The sequence below is a fragment of the Poecilia formosa genome, unplaced genomic scaffold, assembly GCF_000485575.1.
Source record: "Poecilia formosa unplaced genomic scaffold, Poecilia_formosa-5.1.2 Scaffold452, whole genome shotgun sequence".
NCBI lineage: Eukaryota > Metazoa > Chordata > Actinopteri > Cyprinodontiformes > Poeciliidae > Poecilia > Poecilia formosa.
Window position 1 is genome coordinate 204,417 of NW_006800391.1, and position 17,547 is coordinate 221,963.

Consider the following 17,547-nt stretch of genomic DNA (forward strand, 5'->3'; position numbering starts at 1 on the left):
ATCATACACCTTTTCACGGAAATCAGCTGATTATGATCGGTGGCCAATCGATCGGCACACCTCTAGAGTTAAGTCATACATATGACAATCTCATGTCAGTCCTATGCACAACCCTTGAAATGAAGTGTTACCAAAATGATTTCTGCTAATCAGAGCCAGCTAATCAGAACATTTACTGATTCAAATCTCTGGCAGATTGATTGGTGCATCTGTTAAACACCAGACTAGCCTTATGGGACTACGTCAGCTAGTGGTCTTTTGGTCAGGCCCTGAGCAGTCAGTTTAAGGAAATAATCATTGTCTAGGATATTCGCATAAAATGGTTAAAATTTTACTTAGTTCAATGTTTTCTAGGTGGTCAAAGTTGGTGCTAATGGGGAGGTGGAGACTGTGGAACAAGAAGAGGGAGTAGAAGCCCACTCTGAGGAGGACGAGGAGGATGCGGAGGTGGGACAGCAGCTCCTGGAGGAAGGAGAGGAGGCTGCCCAGCCTGCAAACCATCACCATAACTGGGCTAAAGACCCAGACTACCAGCCTCCATCTGGGGGGGTCAAAAAGGCCAAGAAGGTAAAGCATTCCCATGCTAAAAGACCAAAAAGTCCCCATGTGCCTAAACCAAAGCTGCTGCTGTGCAGGGGAAGAAGAGTCGCCTGCGCTACGCTGAAGGAGACAAGGACATGGATGTCAGCGTGTACGACTTTGAAGAGGAGCAGCAGGAGGGCCTTCTGTCTGAGGTCAATGCAGAGAAAGTAGTTGGCAACATGAAGCCTCCAAAGCCCACAAAGATCAAGAAGAAAGGTACCTGACAGTAAAGCTAATGTTTCCTCATTCTTTCATTTTTGTTTCTGATGTCAAAGGACTGGTCCTTTAATGTCCTTTCATTGTTCTCTTCCAGCACAGCTCTAGTAGCTTTCAGCTGTTTTAGAAGTGGAACATGACTTCTTTTTCAAATATCGCATAGTAGAATGTTATTTTTTTTAAACGTTAACAGTTTATAATGTGCTTTACAGCTAATAGACAGCTTGTTGTTCAGAGTTGTGCTGCAGATGCTGAACTCAGCATTTTCTGAAAGCTTTGGGAAGATGGTTTCCCTGAAAGCTGTGTGTGTGTGTGTGTGTGTGTGTGTGTGTGTGTGTGGGTGTGTGTGTGTGTGTGTATGTGCACGTGTGTGTGTGTGTGTTAGGGGTGAAGAAGACTTTCCAGTGCGAGCTGTGCAGCTACACATGTCCTCGTCGCTCCAACCTGGACCGGCACATGAAAAGCCACACCGATGAGAGACCCCACAAATGTCACCTGTGTGGAAGAGCCTTCAGGACAGTGACACTGCTGAGAAATCATCTCAACACACACACAGGTTGTAAACACACTCCAGAAATGGATTTAACTATTGTTGTTTTTTTTGCCTGTCCAATGAAGCGGTCCAGTCAAAGCTTCACCTGCCTGAGCCCGCCCTGCTCCACCAGCCAGCACACATTCCACAGCCTGCTGCTAGCATCACCAGCTCAACCTGGCTCAGCTATCACTTCTTCACTGGAAGCAGTCATTGCTTCTTTAAAAAAATATCAATTGGATTAATATCTCAGTGTTTAAGTGTTTTAATATTCGAACAGAAAACATTTGATGCTGCCATGGAAGCAGCATCAGACAGTGACCACACTGAGACATAGGAAGAGTCCACTCTGGACTGGCCATCAGTCACCATACAAATTTCGCTGCTGTTTATTAAATGCTCATTGTTAAGCAACAACTAAAGCTAAGTCTTAACAACTGCTTTTAGCATGTAAGAAAATCCTTAAAAAACCACTAGAGATGGCTAGACAGAAGCAAAACAAGCTGGGAATTCAGCTCAACTTAAGGCACTTTACAAAAAATATAATTTCTGTCTAATCACACATCCATTCCAACTAATCCTAGTTATCAAACTATAGATCAAGTTCAGCTTATTATTCAAATTAGTTTGAAAAGTTTCCTGTCTAAGGAAACCCAGCAGGTTGCAGCCAGTCATTGACTTGCAGCATTCTCTCCTCCTGGACCAGCATGTAGCGACAGTGGAGAGGAAAAGTTCCCCTTTAACCAGAAGAAACCTGCAGCAGAACAGAACCAGAACTTGGCTCAGTACCAGCAGCTATCTGCCACCATCTACTGGGAGTTTGAGGAGATGGAGCAAAGACACAAAAAGAAAGAAAGAACTGATCCAGGAATATTTTATCTGTTAAAGAAAAGTAAAATGTTAACAGCAGGAGACACTCAAACACAGCAGTTAGTAATAATTATTTGCTAAACCATAGCTAGCATTAGAAAGTTTTTCCTATTTCTGCCACCTAGTGGTAGCAGTAAGATATTACAGTCAAGAGGATATAAAGTTGAAATGATCAGAAATCATGTTGACGGGCATTTCAGATTTTGACATTCAGCTTTCGTTTTATTTAGTGACACTGAAAGCAGACAGGAACAGGAAGCTGTGTGGTCCTTCTCTTCCAAACAAACATTTTCCTTCAGGTTTAGCTCCCGTTGCTATTAGCAACATGTTTCTTGCCCCTGCCGAAACAAGTGATCAAACTTCTGGATTAACTCCAACACTGAATGTGTTGTTTCAGACCTGGGCAGGATGGAGCTGCTAGTCATGTTTATGCACTCAACCACAAAAACTTCTTCTGGGACCATTTTGTTTTGCTTTCTTTTTTTCTTTCGTATTTCATTTTGATTGACGTCGTTTTCTAACAGTATTTGTTTGACTGTTGGCTGTTTTTGTTTAAATTTATGACAGTAAATATAAATCATTGCCTCAACAGGTGATGATAATGTCTGAGTGGAGGTTTAACACTCACATGTTCTCTGCATGTTGATGCAGGGACTCGACCACACAAGTGCACAGACTGTGACATGGCCTTCGTGACCAGTGGAGAACTGGTGCGTCACCGTCGCTACAAACACACACACGAGAAGCCATTCAAATGCTCCATGTGTGACTACGCCAGTGTGGAGGTAGGACCAGCTGCTGTCTACTGGACATGCATAGGGAGGGAAACAAATACACACTGTGTGTATGTGTGTATGTTTTCTAGGTGAGCAAACTGAAGCGGCACATTCGCTCCCATACTGGGGAACGTCCCTTCCAGTGCAGTCTGTGCAGCTACGCCAGCAGAGACACATACAAGCTGAAGAGACACATGAGGACACACTCAGGTAAATCTGACTCACCTATCAAGATGATGGAGGAAACATCTGGAAGGGGTTTTAGTTGCTGTCCTTGTACAACATAGTTTTCTGTCTTTATTTCTAATAATAAATATTTAGTCTAATGAAGAATGTTAGAAAATCCTCCCTAGTTTATTATGTGAACCAAATGCAGCACTTGATCTGTGCTGAGCTCCATTAGGTGACAGTACTCAGGAGTGAACCTGCTGCTTTTCGTTGTCAGGAGAAAAACCTTATGAGTGCTACATCTGCCACGCCCGATTCACCCAGAGCGGAACCATGAAGATGCACATCCTGCAGAAACACACAGAGAACGTGGCCAAGTTCCACTGTCCACACTGTGACACGGTCATCGCACGCAAGAGTGACCTGGGTAAGAACAGCCAGCGTGAAGGAGCCAGACCCGCTTCTCTTCCCTGGGCTCACTGTCTGTCTGTCTGCATGCAGGGGTTCATCTGCGGAAGCAGCACTCGTTTATTGAGACCGGGAAGAAGTGTCGATATTGTGATGCTGTTTTCCATGAGCGCTACGCTCTAATCCAGCATCAAAAGTCCCACAAGAATGAGAAAAGGTTCAAGTGCGACCTGTGTGATTACTGCTGCCGTCAGGTTGGTCTGTTCTGCTGCTGGCTTGTTTCCAGGTTGGAAGCTGGAGCAAAACAAAGCCATTATATGTTATTTTCATTTAGTTTCAGTTTACTGTAGATGTTTACTTCTTGCTACATGTAGTCTCATCCTTTAGAAGCATTCCTGTTTCTTAGACCAAAAATCCTTAATAAGATCCTAAATCAGGGGTGTTTAGCTCCATGTGTGCTGTAGCCTTTACATGTATGTTAGAATGTGTTGTCTTACATGTATAGTTTTGTTTCCTGCTGAACATGTAAGTCCATAGATTTTTGCAACTTAAATTATTAGCAATCTTAGTCCAAATAATTCTCTTAACAGTACTTATTACATTCTAGAGCTGCAGCTAATAATTACTTAGTTGTCAGTAAATCAGCCTAAATGTAGCATTTTCTGTTCTGAATTTACTAAGATGCCTATGTTGTTACACAAACTCCCACAAATTAAAATAATTCTTCAAAAGTAAGTTTGATGCTTAAAAAATGTAAAATGTGGAGAACCAGAGATTAGGTAACCCAACTCATACCCCCGTCATGAGACAGTCTTACGTGGAGAATACTTTTTATGGACTAATAACTTTAAGTGTAACTAACCCCCAAATCAACTTTTTTTTGTTGATTAAGTGTCTAAATCTTGGGTTCTATCTTTATGTTTCTATGTGAATTTCGACATTTTTGTGTAAATTTGTGTAGGTCCTTAATATTTTGTCTAAAACTGACTCAGTGCTGCCCCCCTTTGGTCAAACAATGCCTACGATGTTTGACCAAAAACATCGAAGCTACTGCTTCTATTAGTCAGAGTTAGTTATGTTTTATGTATTTATGGTTTTGTCAGTCTTTGAACTCCATGTTGTGAGTCTGATGACTCAGAGTAGGCCACACCCCCTTTGAATGCCAGCCGGCTCCCTGTAAAGCTGTGATGTGTAACTGCTGCTGTGGTTTCAGGAGCGCCACATGGTCATGCACCGGCGGACCCACACAGGAGAGAAGCCGTTCGCGTGCAGCCAGTGTGAAAAGACCTTCAGGCAGAAGCAGCTGCTGGACATGCACTTCAAACGTTACCACGACCCCAACTTTGTTCCCACAGCTTTTGTTTGCCCTAAGTGTAGCAAGACGTTCACCCGCAGGGTGAGACTGCTCCTCCTCATCCTCTCCTGCTGACTGACTGAAGATAAAGAACATCCCGATCACATGTTCTCTTCTTCTGTAGAACACCATGGCTCGTCATTCTGAGAACTGTGGCGGGGAGGTGGAGGAGTTTGAGAACGGAGCTGCCACTCCAAAGAAAGGCAGGAGAGGAAGGAAGAGGAAGATGAGAAGCAGAAGGGATGAGGATGATAGCGGTGAGTCATTTTCAAAGTTGCATGTAAGTAGCAGCAAGATGCTGTGTTCACTCCTCTGATTCCTGTGTGTCTTCAGAAGATGACATCCCCGAACAAGACGAGGGTGAGGATGAGGGTGAAGAAGAAGCAGCACTGCTGCAGGAGGAGGAGGACCTGGAGGGCATGGAGCTAGACCAGGCTCCTGCTGTTATCCCAGTTGTGGCCCCAGATGAGCCTCCAGTGAAGAGAAAACGAGGCCGACCCCCCAAGAACCCCAAACCTCAGACCCCCAGCAGAGTCGGGGCTGCTTCTTCTGGTGAGCAACACACACTGAAATGACTCCATGGTAAAAACTGGGAATGATGTCAGCAACATGGAGACAGTAGGACTGGGCCATATAATTGGCCACCAATCACAATTAACCAATTTTTGTGAAAAAGTATATGATTGTGATCTCCGATCACTGTCACTATCTTTTGTTGCTAATCACAAAGACCGATCACATGTATCTCAGACTTTGCAGCCTGCAGAAGTCAGTAGCCAAACTCCACCAAGTGTTTGTTTTTTAAATGTCACATTAAATTTGTTGTGTTGACGCATTTTGACACGCTTATTGTTCCGTCGCAAGACACAAACTTCACCATTCACTCATGTGGAGCATTAAAGTTCCACATGACATGGCTTAGATGCTGCGCAGTGAGAATAACTTATTATTTGCTTACATTACTGGCCCTACCACTGGGTTCAGCAGTTTTCTGGGGGAAATGCTGCTTCTACTGGCCTGTGTGACCACATGTCTTAAAACTCATTCTCTGTGTGTTTTTCAGTAGCTGCCACGATTCAGGTGGAGGACGAGCTGACGGGCGCAGTAGAGAACATCATAGTGAAAAAGGAGGGGGGCGACGCAGCGCCTTCTGTGAAGCAGGGAGCGGGCCTGACAGTGGAAGGAGGGGTGGGTGGTGGTGAGGGGGTGGAGGAGGTGGAGCTGACTGTGAACCAGGAAACAACAGCAGCTACTGCTGCTAATGGAGATCTCACACCAGAGATGATCCTCAGCATGATGGACCGCTGAGCAGCAGAGGGTGGAGGCCCCACCCTGTGCTCCACCTGCACCCCTCCAGCTCCACTCTGGTCCAGGCTGAGCTGCTCTCTGACCGTTAAGACTTTTCTCCACTGAATGAATCTGCATGTTTTGCTACTTTGTCCTACTCAAAGCCACATCCTGTCTGCCTGTGCCCACACACATTTCAGTTCATGTGCACACACAATCCCCCTGTGTGTGTGTGGGGGTGTGTGTGTGTGTGTGTGTGTGTGTGTGTGTGTGCATGTGTGTGTGTGTGGGCGCGTGCATGCGTGCACTAACATCTGAAAACACCTAGTAACAGAATTAGAGTTTCTGTTGCGCTCGCTGTTTCTCCAGCCTGTCATTAACATCTGACTCTTTTTGAAGGCGGCCATCTTGTGCTGTGACCCTAAAGAGCAGAACCAGAAGCCATGCTATGGTTCTCTGTGCTGCTCTGACGTCTCTTTCAGGGTGTGATAAAACATAGCAACACTTTTCCAGTCATTCAACAGTTTTTGTCTGAAATCCAGAGTTTGTCATTTCTTATCCGTTCCTTCGCTGTGGTCTTTAGGGTCTTCATGGCTGGTGGCTCGTTGCTGCTGTTGGTCTGTTAGTTTGGTCCATTTCATTTACTCAGAGACAAACAAGGCTGGGGGACCTGAAATAGACTGCTTCTTTATCCTTTATGTTTAGCTCTCCTGTAAGCAGTGTGTGTGTCAGCTTACACACTGCTGACACACACACCCTGGTCCTTAGAGCTACTGGAACCACAGCGTTCTCTGCTGCCTCACAGGCGGGGCCAAGCACCAGTTGGTGAAGCATTTACTCCAAATTGGAGGAAGAAAAGAAAAGAAAAAAAGATTTAAGGCCAGAAAGTTTCAGAAATCATTGGAACAAACTTCTCCCAAAACGTTTTCTCCTGTTTCAAAACTGTGTTTGCCGCCGCCATCATTCAGAGTCCTGATGTTCCCTGGCGGACTGTGATGTCACAGTGTGTGAAGTTGATGTTTTCCCTGATCGAAGCAATCCATCATGTTAGGAAGGTTCTTCCACATCGTGCTCTGCAGTGTGAAGAACCCAAAGGGCCTGAGCAACCAGTACCAGCATGGTGGTGTTTGTGAACATTCCACATGTTTTTAGGTGATGAGGTTTTCTAACTTCTAACTTTTCAGTCTCACTTCCTGCTCTGCTGCCAGCAGTCATCACACAGACCTGGACATAAAACTGGACCCAGACCCAGACCTGGACATAAAACTGGACCCAGACCCAGACCTGGACATAAAACTGGACCCAGACCTGTCTGCTGGCTTCCATGTACATAAACGTTTTAAACCTTCCTGGAAGAAAGCCTTTCCTTTCTGATTTTGATAATGTTTTAAAAAGCGACTGAACTTTGTTTCCTGATTCAGTAAACGTCTTTCTGGTGCTCTGACTGGATCCTGGTGATCACTTGTGATTTCCAGCCAAAGATCAGCCCAAACTAAACCAGATGAGCCACTTTGTCATTTCCTGTGTGTTATTTTATTGCTTTACACTTTTTATTTTCTAGTTGCCTCTTCACTGTTTCTCCTTTGATTTGGTTATTCTTCCATCTGTAAAACAGTGTCCGGACTGCAGCACCTGTTTGGGTGGTGAAGCCCTGTTTGAGTTTTCCTGTTTTTCAAAGGTTCTGTTTGCCATGAGCTGTTTCTTGATTGGTTAGCTGTCCTGTGGTGAGATGAAGCCTTATTGGATGTGTTTGCATGTCAACTTCATGCAAATCAAAAACTCAAAAATCTTTGTTAATAGGCTTCCCTAATGTCATCATCTGCTGTATCTCCAGGAATGTTAGTTGTATGAATCGCTTCAGATATCTGTCCTGTCCTGCAGCTGTTCAGTTCCAGCTACGTCTGGAACCTGTTTCCTACCATCTCTGTTTTCTGCTGTAATCTGAGATCTGCTCCTATAAAATGAAAGCTAATGTGCTGTGTTGCTGTTGGACATCTGGACACAGCTCTGATTTATTTGATCATGTTTTTGGCAGAGAACCTGCCTGTTCTAAATCCAACAGAACCAGAAACGTTGACCATGCCATTTCTTTAGTTACCACTCTGTACAGATAATACTGAACAATAAAATCACTGTAATGGACTTTTGGCTGCTGCACACTTCTGTCCCATCATGCATTTGCTTGGATTCATGTCATATTTATTGATTGATTGATTTAGAACCTAAAGAAGCAAAGTTCTATTTAGCACTGACTAAATGAAATCAGAAACCCGCCCAGTGGTTGGGAGAAGGGCTCCCTCTGTTGTCCAACTTCAATGCTTCAAGTTATTGAAATGTTAGAACAGAATATATTTTATTGATCCCAGAGGGGAAAATGCTAATTTGTTGACAAGCTACTCCAAAGTGTTAAATATTAGTAAATACAAATATAACCAACATAGCCAAGGGATATAAAATTGATTTTAAAAAAAATAGATGTATAAATTACATCACATATGTGTGATATTTTAATTTAAATATGACCAGAATCTTTTAATAGATAAAATTACAATATGTTTTAAAATTATAGCATGTTTTATCCTATAAATAAATCTATAAATGAGTGTAGACTAAATTTAGAGTTAAATACATTAAGAGCTGTAGTGAAGTCTGATGACTTCAGGCAGGAATGATTTTGCTGAGCTGAGTTTTGGTGTCGTCAGCCTCAGGCTGAAAGTTCTTCATCCGTCCATCATGTCATGGAGTGGATGTCTGAATGATATTAATAAAATTAATAATATCTCCCCTCTTAGTAGCTGAAGACGCTGTCATCTAGCTGCTGCACCTGGATGGTGGAGGGAGTACTGTCAGTAGACCATAAATGTGAAGGTGGATGAGTATTATTATTAGTGCAAAAACTTCACTTAAAGGGACAGTGTTTTTTCCAGTGGCATGATGCTATTTTATAACACAATCAAATAACTGTTAACTTCAGTTATAAAATTGCTGTATATATCAAATAGAACTTAAAAGAAATTTGACTTGCAGTTTATCACCTTAAAATTGGATATCTGCTTCTAAAAACTTCTGCTCTTTGTGACACTCACGGCTCCTCTATAAACCCTTTAGCAAAGTTTTACCAGCGTTTCATGGACAAGTAGCTCCTATAACAATAATGAGCTCATCAGGTGCGCCATTCCACCAGGTGTTTGCTATTTGCTGCTGGCTAGTCTGAAGGAGCTGAATGGGGCAGTGGTAGGGGGAGGTCTGCTCTGAGAGGGGGGAAGCTTGGAAACTGAAACTCCAAGGAGTTTTGTCATCGAAGGTGCTGCTTGGTTGGCCCAGGCGTTCTGCACAGCTGAATGGTTGCTATGGGAGATGAAAGGATTTCTCAAACATGCATGTAATACTTGAGTCAACACTCCAGGTATGTTTTTGATGACGGAATAATATAACATAATGCAAACCTAAAAAGAAAGTCAATTTCACATAAAACTGCCCCATTATTAAACAAATAAAGGACATTAAAACTCAGCAACAATTTAAGAGGAATGTCAAAATATGCACAATATTCAGTAATAATGAACTTTTTAGATAATACCAACATAGATGGATAAAAATCTTGAATCTATCTGCATTCCAGAGTAAGAAAACCAGTGGACTGTGCTGCCACACACTTCCAACTTGTCACATGATCTGTAAGGTCATATAATGTAGATCTAATATAGAAAATCTGTGTGAAGCCCAACGCTCTGCAGCCTCCACAGAACCACAGAGTTACAGATGACTCCATATGCAGATGGATTCAAGATTTATTTACATCATTCCTACTCATGAAAATTTCTTGACCTTACTCTTTACTCTTGGCTCCCATTGACTTTTGGATCATATTTATGTTACAATGTTATCCAAAGAAGCTTGAAACTTCCCTCATCTTTTTACAGTTTTCTATACCTGTACGAAAGTGCACATTTCCTGACTGTGGTTTACTGCTTGCTAAATGGAACAGGATGTGTGTCTAAGTTCATGTGCAAAAAGTGCCTGCATGCTGAGCAAAATGTGAAGTATGTTTGTCGTGATGCAGGGTGAGAAACAGAAAGCAGCTCTTCTTCAGATGGCCGTCTCAGGCAGAGAGCAGATCCGCGATCCTCCAGTCCAGGACTGGATCGTTCTTGTACTCTGATCTGATTCTCATCTGGGCGGATGCTAAGCTCAGATCAACACTCAGTTGTTCTGCATTCTGGACTCCTTATGTGGCTCAAGAGAGAAGCTTGGACATTTCTGCTTGAATTCATCACATCTCAGAGCTTGACAGCATGGACTCCATCTCTCAGACTTTGCGAGGTAACATCTAGCACTATTCATTGTTGTTCTACAGTAGGACACAAACTGGATGGAAAATACTTTTTTTGTTCTCTCTGTACAATCATGCATGCTTTTACTCCTCAAAATTGACATTACTGGGGACAAAGTAAATGTTAAACAGACGATGATCTCTGGCTTTGCAGTGTACGTCTTTGTAATCATGTCTAAGGTTATTTCAACTACACGCACAAAAAGGCTTCATGTGAGTAAAACAAAGTTTGTGAAGTAGGACAGGTTCTGCTTATCTGGAAAATATGCATACATGATGTACCACTCATTACACGCATATGTGATGCATCAGTTGAACTTCAGAGTTGAGTCAGCCTTTAGTGTTTTACTAAAGGACGGTTGCTGCGATGTGCCTCCAGCTTTAATTTCACCTCAACACTGACAGCAACTGCCTGAAAAAACAGGACTCAGCATAGCTGGTGGAAAAATGTCAGGACTACTGAGACCAAACAGGTATTTTGATTGTAATTATTATTTCACCAAGACTCACAGACAGATGGATACAAACAGGGAAGAAATGCTGAGGTATCTTTTTTGAAACTTGTTGTGAGGAAGGATCTTATTTGTTGGGTAAGATGAAACATCAAAATATGAAACACCTGAAAACACATTCTGCAATTTTTCCATTCTAACAGTTTTTTCAATTTTTCAGAATAAATTTTGGATTATATATGGAAAATGTTAAATAATATTTATGAAATATAAAAGTAATTTTATAGCATGACCTAAATTTTCATACATCACAAATTCTGACATTACAAGATGGGGGCATAAACATATGAGAGCTTGTATCTGCAGGATGTGATTTGACTTATATTTCTTGCCTTACTCTGGTTCATAATGAATTTATTCAGGCTTCATTGTGAACCTGTAGCACACACACTAATGTTAGCATGTTTGCTCTTTGTTTTGATATGACAGGTTGATAACTGTGAAGTTCTACTTCAGCTTTGTGTGGACAACACTTGTTCTCCTGCTTCCTAAACTTAGAGCTTTGCTTTGAACATCTGTAAATGTAATAACTGGTGAGCATAGCTCTGATCCCCATGAGAAACAATTCATGTAGAGTTGTTTCTCCATGGGTTGAGCTATTCTCAGAGCAGATCACAACAATACTAGAACCGTTTTGGGAGCAAAAATCTATCTGTTTTTGTCTGGCTTGACCGAAGTTCCTGCAGCAGAAACACACATTGGACATAACAAGCCCAGAAAACTTGCCTGGTTCCTGAAAAAGGTCCTGCAGAGGAAACACACCTAAAATGGAGAACAAGGGTCGGAGCCTTGTGGTGAGCCATTTGAAGGGAACACGGAAAATCTGTCCTGTAAAGTTGGAATTTAGTTTCAAATGTTCTTCTTTTTTTTTTTTTAAGTTATTTTTAATTCATTCATTTATTTTCAATTATTATTTGATCAAGTCATTTGGCTGAATTGTGTTGAAACCAGAGAAAGTCAAATAAGGGCTGTTCTCCTGTTGTTTAGGAATCAGGTTCAGTAATGTGTCTTCCTGTTTCTCTGGGCCTCGAGGTAAACTGCATTTGGTCAAGAGTCAGTGCAGTACAACATGAGCACAATTATTAAACCAGTGAGTATTTTGATTTTGATCATTTTTGGGCAGATTTTCTAGCTCCAAGCTGGTTACACTTCAATGCTTAATGGATTTAATTATAGAAGGTGATGTATGTATGTGTAATGAAAGAGCTGAGAGGCATGGCCTAGGTTAGGAAGGATGAGACCAGAGACCCACTGGACTGAGCCAAGAGACACCTGCTGACAGATCCTTCAGAGGTTTTCTGGACTGATGAACTGAGTGACTCTGGGTGGACCAGGTGGATGGTCCTGTGGTGGATCAGTTAGAGGCACAGAGCTCCACCTTGAGTCTGATGCCAGCAAGGTGGAGGTGAGTATACTAGTATACTAGTAGGGCTGGTGTTACGAATGATAAGCTGGTTGGACCTTTTAAGGTTGAAGATGGATTTATAATCCACTGAACTCCTTCTGGACTTTAGAAGACAGGAAGATGTCTGCATCTTTCAAAAATTATTTTATGCTCCATCACTTGCATCCAAATACCCCTCTGTGTAGTAAAGGCATTAAAGATGAAAAACCTATGGCATGGCCCTCCAACTCACCTGATCTGAACCCAGCTTATGCGGTTCAGCCATCCAGCTCTCTGACCAGTGTCTGGGAGGCTGTGGATGCTGCTGCACAGAAAGGTGATCATCAACACATCAAGAAACTAATAAACTCCATTAATGAAAGGCTAATAATTGTTAATGAAAAGAAGGGTAGCTCTACTGGTTACTGATTTTATCATTTTTTTTCAATTAAATTTCAGAAATGTTTATTGGAAATAGTTTTTTTCTAGCAGTTTGTTTATAATTATCCCTTAAACAAATCTAAATAAAATAGTGAGTTGAGAAAATGTGTGTTTTTCAGTTAGTGTGTAATAATGCTGCACAATAATAGTTACTAATAATAGAGACAAGAAGTAAATTATCATAATTTACAAAATCATGCAAAGTTGGCACTTTTAATGGACTTTCAATGCAACTTTTAGAGCAACTTTGCATTGAAATTGTCATTATTTACCAAATGACACTTAATGACAACTGTCATAAACAATCATAAAGACTCCTTTATGTTTATGACAGTGTCATGTCAGTCTTATGCACACCCCTTCAAATAAAATGTTACAGAATAATCAAACCTTAACAGCAACTCAAAATAACCCAGGACATAACAACTGCTTTGTCAGCATCATTTCTGATATTCCAGAGATGTAAAGCAGCCTAAGGCTGTTCCCATGACACCTACAAGACTTCTTCTTCTCTTGTTTCTCCAGTCAAAAGATAAGATGATTGGGATAACTTTAATAGGATTCATTTTGCTCCAGTCTGTAACATCCCCAATACTAAACCCAGCCGAGGTTTCAATAAAATCTTATACAGTTTGTTGTTTAACAAGTTTTTCTGTGAAGTTGCTTTCCAAAAACTTTCACAGCTGACTTTTACAGTAACATTTCTAAGCATAGACTTCTCTTACAGTACTTGAGATTTTGTTTGAATCCTGTTAAAAGAAGAGTAGGATGAATTATCTTTTAAAGTTATTTGTTCAACATTCGCCAACTCCCATAATGAAGTGTGTAAATGGTAGAAGGAAGATGTGGGTTGACTGAGTGGGCAGAGAACAGTTAGTGTTAACTGTGTCTGCTCTGAGACTGAAACAGAGCCCATGACTGCAGGATCCACACATTTATCTTACCTCTGCTTAGAAAGGAATCTGCCAGCCTGTCTCTATCATGGCATATTGTATGTGTTTGCAGATCAGGTCTCTGAGCTGCTGAAGCCTCATAGAGCCTGCCTGGTGACACCAGTTCTTCTGCACCAGTCAAACCAGTCATGTGGGAGATCAGGGAGCAAGTTTGTGGTAAGTGGCATATAAACTTCATACTGAGTGTAAAAGGGCTTTTATTTATTATGAACGCATTATAGCGAAGACAGAGAATGTTGCTGAGATTGTTGAGAAAATATTTGAATATTTGTTAAAAAATAAATAAATAAAAAAGTCATTCATGGTAACAAACCTTGGCATACAGCCAAGGTTTGGTACCATGAGTTCATCTGTGGTACTTTTCATAAACATCATTTACTTCAGATTAAAAACAAAAGAAAGTGTGTATTGAAAAGGTATGTAAGTATGAAACCATTAGATTTAAAGCATGAAATCTAATTGATAAACTGGAAACTTAGTTGTTATTGTTAAAAAACTACAACTTCAGGCAAATTACTTTAAAAACCAAAGGATGCTAGTCCCAACCAAACACTGTCTCCTCTGGACAGAAGATGAGTGGAGATGAGAGTGATGATGATGATTATGATGAGGAGGAGGAGGAGGAGGAGAAAGAGAAGGAGGAGAAAGAGGAGGAGGAGGAGAAGGAGGGTTGAGAAGACTGTGGTTTTCATTATCACAGAAAACAACCGACACTCCAAACAGATTACACAGTCTGATAAATTAAAACTTTTACTTAAGTTACCTCATTAAAAACACTGACAACTGAAAGCATCCATCCATCCATCCATCCATCCATCCATCCATCCATCCATCCATCCATCCATCCATCCATCCATCCATCCATCCATCCATCCATCTGTCTTCCTCCTCTTATCCAGGGTCGGAGGTCACAGGGGTAGCAGTCTAAGTAAGGAGGTCTAGACTTCCTTCTCCTCATGTCAAAAATAAAACCGCAGATGTCACACTCACTGTTGAACCTTCGGAAATTAATGTTGTAGGAGAAACCTGTGAAGATACACCTTTAAATCACAATGGAAAAACTTACATCATAGTTATAGCTTTAACAATATAGACACGACTACATTGGTAGTTGACAGAGACATCGGGCAAATCTAAACTCACCAGAAAACATTGCTTTGCTGCTTAACTGATGTTGGAAAATGAACTAAGTTAATGATCAATTAGCCTCACTATTCAGTATATGCATGCACAGACAGCATCTTGGTTTTACACATACTGTTAGAAAAGGGTTCAAAATAAATGATCAAACACACATTAATAAATATTTGCTTAGCGTAGCTAAAAATCAGAAAACTGAAGTGATTTGCTAATGGTTATGGTGCTATTAGCAATATGAGCCAATGGCATATTTCTCCCCATGTTATGTATTCTCACACACTAAACACACAGTAGCTTGCTACACTTAAATTTTTCAACTTGTTAAATAAAGCTGGAATACTTTGAAACATTGTCCTGTCAAATAATCTCAGTTTCCTTGGGCTTCAGGTCACAAACTGAAGCCCAACTGAAAATCCAGATGGAGAATCCAGATTATCTGTCTGGATTTTCTCATGCAGGTGTAAGGAGTCCAGAAGTTACGGCTAAATATTCTACGTTACAAAGGAGGAAATCAGTATCAAGCCATCACACACAATGTTTAATGTCTACATAAAGTTCTTTTCCTGAAATGATGTCAGTTTTACAGCAGTTGTAGCTGACCAAGCAACTTCCAACAAACAACAAAGTTCCTCCTTAGTTCCGTCAATCCACAGAATATTTTCTCAAACATCTTGGGGCTCATCAGAATGTTTTTGAGGAAATAAGAGAATCCTGTTTAGAAACTGTGCCATAGTGGCCATATTTGCCCAGTTGCATGTTGAATCATAAACCTTTTTGTTTTTCAAAGATATGAGGTCAAGTAGTGAATAAATTTCTAGGCAACAAAAATTTTTATCAAGAACATGTTGTTGGTGTTTTTAATAAAACATTAAGGAAACAAATTAGAAATAAAGGGAACTGCAGTGGAGCTGTGCATGAAGAACAGAAACATAAGAATATAATGAAGGGATGAAGAGTTTCTCCATGGTTTGTTATATATTTTATAATCCATATCAATGTAGTAACTCATAACAGGGCCCACTAGCAGGGAGGAGAGGAAGCCGGAGCTCAACTATATGAAATACCAACCTGTTTGTAAATTGTTAAAGATCCCTCAAACATGTTAAAAAATAAACTATAGAAAACTTTTATGTCAAGCCCAGGACTAATATGCACAGCACCAACATGCTCCCAGTAAATTAAAAGACTTTAGCAGCTGATGAGTTAGACGAGTAAGACTGTGGTGAAGACTTTGACGAGAAGAGCATGATTGACTGTACCAGACGCAGCAGATGCATTAACCAGGAGGGGGACACACAGGAAGCTGTCAGTGTCTCACCTGTTCTGTCTCTATAATGACGGCAAAACGGAAACCTAACTGCAGTTTTCAAAAACCTCCTTCTGTTGGAGGCAGCCCTAAAGGCTGGCTGCTTTTCCCAGAGTTCCAGATATGAGTGGGACATTGGAGACCAGCTTGAAGTGTGGTCAGATATCTGGGTCATGAGTTGGTTTTTGAGCAGATGTCTTATTATTCCACATTTTGTGACAATAATTAGAACATAAACAGAAACATGGCCAGCATGGAGAGAATGACTCACCAGATAGATCAGGGGCCTTAATGCAGAGATGTGTGTACTTTGTTGGAGTAGTTGAAAATGGATGGGAAGCAGAGGTTGACACTTTCCTGCTTTTTCCTTCTAGCTTAAGTTTTCTTAATGTTCCACATAAAAATGTGCAATAGGAACATAAAATATTATTTATTTTTACAAAGTTTTCTAAATTATTTCACCTTTATTTCTAATCTTTAGTTCTATACTAACAAAAAATGCCTGTGTGCTCATCATTCCATGAATATGTGTGTGAATGTCTGGAGGTAAAAAGGTAAAGAGCTTCAGAACACATCAGTTCTTGCAGATACCTGTTTCAGGCATTTACCTTTATTTTATCTCAAAATACTGTAAAATACGATTTTGAGTCAGATTGAATTCATTGATGATTCCTTTAGAATCTATAAATGGGATTCTGTTTTCATTTGGAATTGCAAATGTTTATTTACATTATCAAGTACATAGTGTTCTACAGAAAATATATTCATCCAGCCCAGTGTCTTTTCTGCTAAATGCCCCATTTTGTCCGGTCTGACCCATCTGGCTGGAATGATCTAAACCACAGAGCCACACACTGTAAATGTAAACTTTGTATTTAATTAAAAATAGTAAGTTGACTTAAATCAAGTCCTCATCAAATTGCTATCAACACTCACTTTTAGTGAGTTATTTGGAATTTGTGGTTGGAAGGTTTCTCCAGCTCACTCTGCTTAAACTGGATTAATTTAGAAACAGTAAGTTTTCTATAATTGTGCTTTTTTTTCTGTGTTGGAGAGTACTGTGACTCAATGCTGCATCCAAGTACAAATGCTTTACTTTAGTTTTTATCTTTTCTGGAGCCAATAGTTTATCTAACCTGTTACGTGACTCATGAAAAGAGACTAATCTCGGCGTTTCCATAAACAGGAGTGCATTCACACAGCAGAGCATCAGAACAAGCCTCCATATATCATTTTATCTTAAGCTAGGCCAGTGGTTTCCAAACTTTTTCTCCTGGGCCCCCCC

At 40.8% G+C, this 17,547-nt stretch overlaps 2 protein-coding genes across 2 annotated transcripts in view; both read left to right on the plus strand.

Moving 5' to 3' along the window:
• Positions 1-232: 232 nt before the first annotated feature.
• On the plus strand, positions 233-8,335 carry LOC103155871 (transcriptional repressor CTCF-like). The gene is made up of 12 exons (XM_007577759.1): positions 233-253; positions 355-567; positions 636-798; positions 1,184-1,354; positions 2,852-2,985; positions 3,066-3,186; positions 3,422-3,571; positions 3,646-3,806; positions 4,766-4,948; positions 5,031-5,163; positions 5,240-5,458; positions 5,970-8,335. Exons 1-12 carry the CDS (start codon positions 233-235, stop codon positions 6,212-6,214), a joined length of 1,914 nt encoding a protein of 637 aa, XP_007577821.1. The 3' UTR covers positions 6,215-8,335.
• A 1,289-nt stretch (positions 8,336-9,624) lies between these two features.
• Positions 9,625-17,547, plus strand: part of LOC103155862 (F-actin-uncapping protein LRRC16A-like) — an 18,607-nt gene continuing 10,684 nt past the window's right edge. The window contains exons 1-2 of the mRNA XM_007577745.2: positions 9,625-10,516; positions 13,869-13,972. Of these exons, the coding sequence (XP_007577807.1) occupies positions 10,489-10,516; positions 13,869-13,972 (132 nt within the window). The 5' untranslated portion in view covers positions 9,625-10,488. The remainder of the gene's footprint in view (positions 10,517-13,868; positions 13,973-17,547) is intronic.